The 3,538-nt window shown below is 55.6% G+C and overlaps 1 protein-coding gene across 3 annotated transcripts in view; it reads right to left on the bottom strand.

The window, feature by feature from the left end:
- The window catches only part of Tm6sf2 (transmembrane 6 superfamily member 2), a 7,069-nt gene extending 3,747 nt beyond the window's left edge, over window positions 1-3,322 (bottom strand). For 2 of the 3 annotated variants that reach the window (XM_029559382.1, XM_008824482.2), the window contains exons 1-4: window positions 3,045-3,320; window positions 1,559-1,662; window positions 774-871; window positions 588-691 (exon numbers count right to left, since the gene is read on the bottom strand). In XM_029559382.1, coding sequence (XP_029415242.1) covers window positions 588-691; window positions 774-871; window positions 1,559-1,662; window positions 3,045-3,145 — 407 coding nt within the window. In that variant the 5' untranslated portion in view covers window positions 3,146-3,320. Of the gene's footprint in view, window positions 1-587; window positions 692-773; window positions 924-1,558; window positions 1,663-3,044 lie in introns of all 3 variants that reach the window. The other variant, XM_029559383.1, reaches the window with a different exon arrangement.
- Window positions 3,323-3,538: the final 216 nt, after the last annotated feature.

Raw genomic sequence — 3,538 nt, 5'->3', positions numbered from 1 at the left:
AAAAAGTCTTTACAAAGAAGACAGCAGAGTAAAAATCTGAAGGGACCAAGAATTGTAAAACTTGACAGCAGTTTTTTCCCCAGAGACATCAATTTACTGCAACACAGTAAAAACATAAGAAAAAATTAACCGTAAATCTGTAAATCTCCCCCAAATAAGCATGTCCCTCCTCAATCTTTCTCTCTCTCTCTCTCTCTCTCTCTCTCTCTCTCTCTCCCCCCCTCTCTCTCTCTCTCTTCCCCTCCCCCCCCGCCTCCCTCCCTCCCTCCCTTCTTCTGTTTTTGTTTTTGGAGCTGGGATGGAACCCATGCTCCCCCCTGTGCAGAGGTGCTGGGATGGAACCTCATGTTGGTCAGCAAGCGCTGGGAATGGAACTACGGTCTCCTGCATGATCCACAGATGCTGGAGATGGAACCTGGAGTGCCCAAGGCCTTGTGCATGCTTAGTAAGTACTGTGGATGGACCAGAGAATGTGGGCCTCAAGCCAGCCACATTCTCCAGAACCTTCTAGCTATCTCTGACTGATCAGGACCCCCACCAGAGGAACCTGCCTCTTCCGGGGTGCCCCGCATCCCGCTACCCCTCACCTTTTGCGGATGGCGCCGGCCATGGCCAGGTAGAGAAGGTAGTGCACGGTGCCGTCCCAGTAGCAGATGAAAATGCCGTGTGCCGTGCGAAGGTAGGGTTCACCCTGTGGGCAGGAGTGAGGCTCAGGCGCATGCGTGGTGGGTCTGCGACCACCCCTCCTCCTGCCCCCACCCCCCGACACCTACCTCTTTGGTGTAGAACTCCATGAAGCCCATCAAGTATCCATCTTCCTGTAGCGCAATGACCAGATCCACCACCGAGGTGAAGGAGAAGACCACGAAGACTGCAGGGGGAGTGGGCAGGATGGGCAGGGCTACGGCCAAGTGTGGGCGGGGCTAAAGCCAACACAACCCAAGTTTGGGCCTATGAAATCTCAGGTCTTGTTTGACACAGGGTCTGAGTCTGCCCTGAACTTCTCAAAGTCCCACCTCCCTCAGCTTCCCAAGCGCTGGGATTACAGACCTGAGCCACCACATCCAGCTTTTAGCTCAGGTTAAAGCTGGGCTGGAAACATCAGGCCAGGGGTGAGCGGTATCCAGCAAGGCTCCAGACCCAGGCCGGAGAAGCGGCTCATTCTGCAGGTCGGATGAAGGAGACACACTCTAGGCCTTAGAATCCCTGTTCTGGATCTGGGTGAGGTGGTGTAGCCCTGTTATCCCAACACTGGAGGCAGGAGAATCAGGAGTTTGAGGCCAGCCTGGGCTACATGAATACTGGGGAGGGCCTAATTTTTCATGGGTCCCAGTCTAATGGGAGGGGAGGGCATAGTTGGGGCTCGCTGAAGTTCCAAGTCTGAAAAAGGAGGCCCTTTAAAGTTCCCTAAATTAATGGTGTTCCACGCTCTCTGAGTTCTCCAGTTTAATGGGAGCCCCTCAAAGTCTGATGGAGGCCCTTGGTCAGCCTCAAGTCTGAGAACCACAGAAGCCCTTGCCCAGGCAGCCCTCCTCCCTACCACCTCCTAGTGACTCACTGGCGTAGAGCGGATCATAGGTGATCTCCCCGTGAGACAGGCTGTAGATGGTCATGAAGAGCAGACCCAGGATCAGTGCACTCATCAGCGCCACCCACATGGGGCTGAGGGGGAAACCAAGTCAGGGAGGTCAGGCCTGGATGAGGCCTCACCCCACCCTCACTCCTCCAGGTGAAGCTATCCAGGAAGCAACAGCCAAGGAGACCGAAAACTTCACTTTCCCATCAGTGACTTATTACTCAGGGTTTCTTTTTGTCTTGTTTTGTTCAGATAGGGTCTCCCTGTAGCCTCAGCTGGCCTGGAACTTACTATGTGACCAGGCTAGCCTTGATCTCACAGAGATTCACCTGCCTTCCAAGTGCTGAGATTAAAGGCTTGTGCCACCATGTATAGCCTTGCTCATGGTTTCTACTTGGCAAACTCCTACTTATCCTTCAAGGCCCATCCATGTTACTCCTCCTAGAAGCCCTCCCTGATTTCTCTATCCCCTTCTGTCAGTACCAATTATTCCATCATTAGCTCATGCTTATGCATTTGGATTTGTCTGATGAATCATGGAGCTCACTGCCCCCCCCTCAATGTGGCCAAAATCAGCTTTCATGGGGAGGGTCTCCAGGAATCTCTGAGACTCCCAACTCCTCCCAGCTAAAGTCCAAATACTTACATCTGTGCCACCCTATCCCTGCCCTGATCTACCCCACCAACCTGATAAGACAAGTCATCTAGTAGTTGCATAGATAAGAGAAACCAGGTCTCTGGGTTTCCCTCAACCTAGCTGGGCAAATAGCCAAAGCCCAGAGAGGTGGAGCCATCTGTCCATAGTCACACAGCAAGATTCTGTCCAGTTCTCCCACACTTTCTAGGCCCACATCTTCCCATGATCCTCATCAGTGTCAAGTACAGTAATCTGACAGTCTGCACAGAACATGTAATCCTTGCCCATGTCTAGGGTGAGACCTACACAGAAAAGAGAACTAAGACTCCAGAGGGACTTGGTTCACTCAGAATCCCAAAGATGGGTATTGGTGCCCAGGGAGCCAGACCTATGGTTAAAGGTCCTCTCTCATCCTTTGGGTCATCTGACTTCTGGCTTACTGGACCCCCAGGGCTGGGATCTGGAGATAGAAGACAAGGACTGCACGTAGGTTAAAGTTACTCTAGGCCTGAGACAGGCAATGGAACCGGGCGTGTGTGCCAAAGGAGCTGGGTCACTAGGGCCTTATCTGCGACAATACTTTGACCCTGGGCGACTTTGGAACCTGAGCGGGGCGCATCCCTAGAATAGCTCAGAAATGTCCCAAAGTCCTTTCCCTTATGGGGTTCTGCTACTTCAGATCTTTTCCCCCCGAACCCCACAGCCCACAGCATCCCCTTGCTTCAGCGGGCGGGAAGCGAACTTCTGGCCGAAGGTGCGCCCCCCAGGCCTAGCCACCACCCTGATTCGTTCCCCCATCCTCCCTCCAGCCCGGGTCCTCCCGGCACGCACTGTGAGACCGCTGAGACGCTGCTGAGCGCGTAGGACACCGGCAGGGCGCCGAGCGACAGCACCATGGTCTTGTCCGCCATAGGCGGGATGGCCATGGCCATGGCGCCAGGTCCCCACTCAGACCTGGCGCAGCCTCCGGGGCGCTCAGCTCCTCGACGGTGGCGCGTCTGGGCTCAGGGTTGCCAGGGACCCGCCCCATGCAAAGGTCGCGACCCCCGCCCTCGTTTCCTCCCCCCTCCCCGCAAGGCCGAGGCAGGTAGCAGTCCAGATGGCTGGAGCTCTCGGGACCAGCCCACTTAGTCCCCGCCCCATCTAGGCCACGCCCTCCGGGTCATAGCGCCGCCCACATCCCTGCCGCTGTTCGAGCAATGCCACGGCACATAGCCCCGCCCCCTGGCCCCCCCAATCACTGCTGGGCTTTAGCCACGTCCCTTCCGTGCACCCCGGCATTAGCCCCGCCCCCCACCGCTCACCACTTTACACAACCGTAACCA

This window comes from Nannospalax galili, unplaced genomic scaffold (genome assembly GCF_000622305.1).
Source record: "Nannospalax galili isolate Female #2095 unplaced genomic scaffold, S.galili_v1.0 scaffold529, whole genome shotgun sequence".
NCBI lineage: Eukaryota > Metazoa > Chordata > Mammalia > Rodentia > Spalacidae > Nannospalax > Nannospalax galili.
This window is presented reverse-complemented; position numbering and strand designations above follow the sequence as displayed.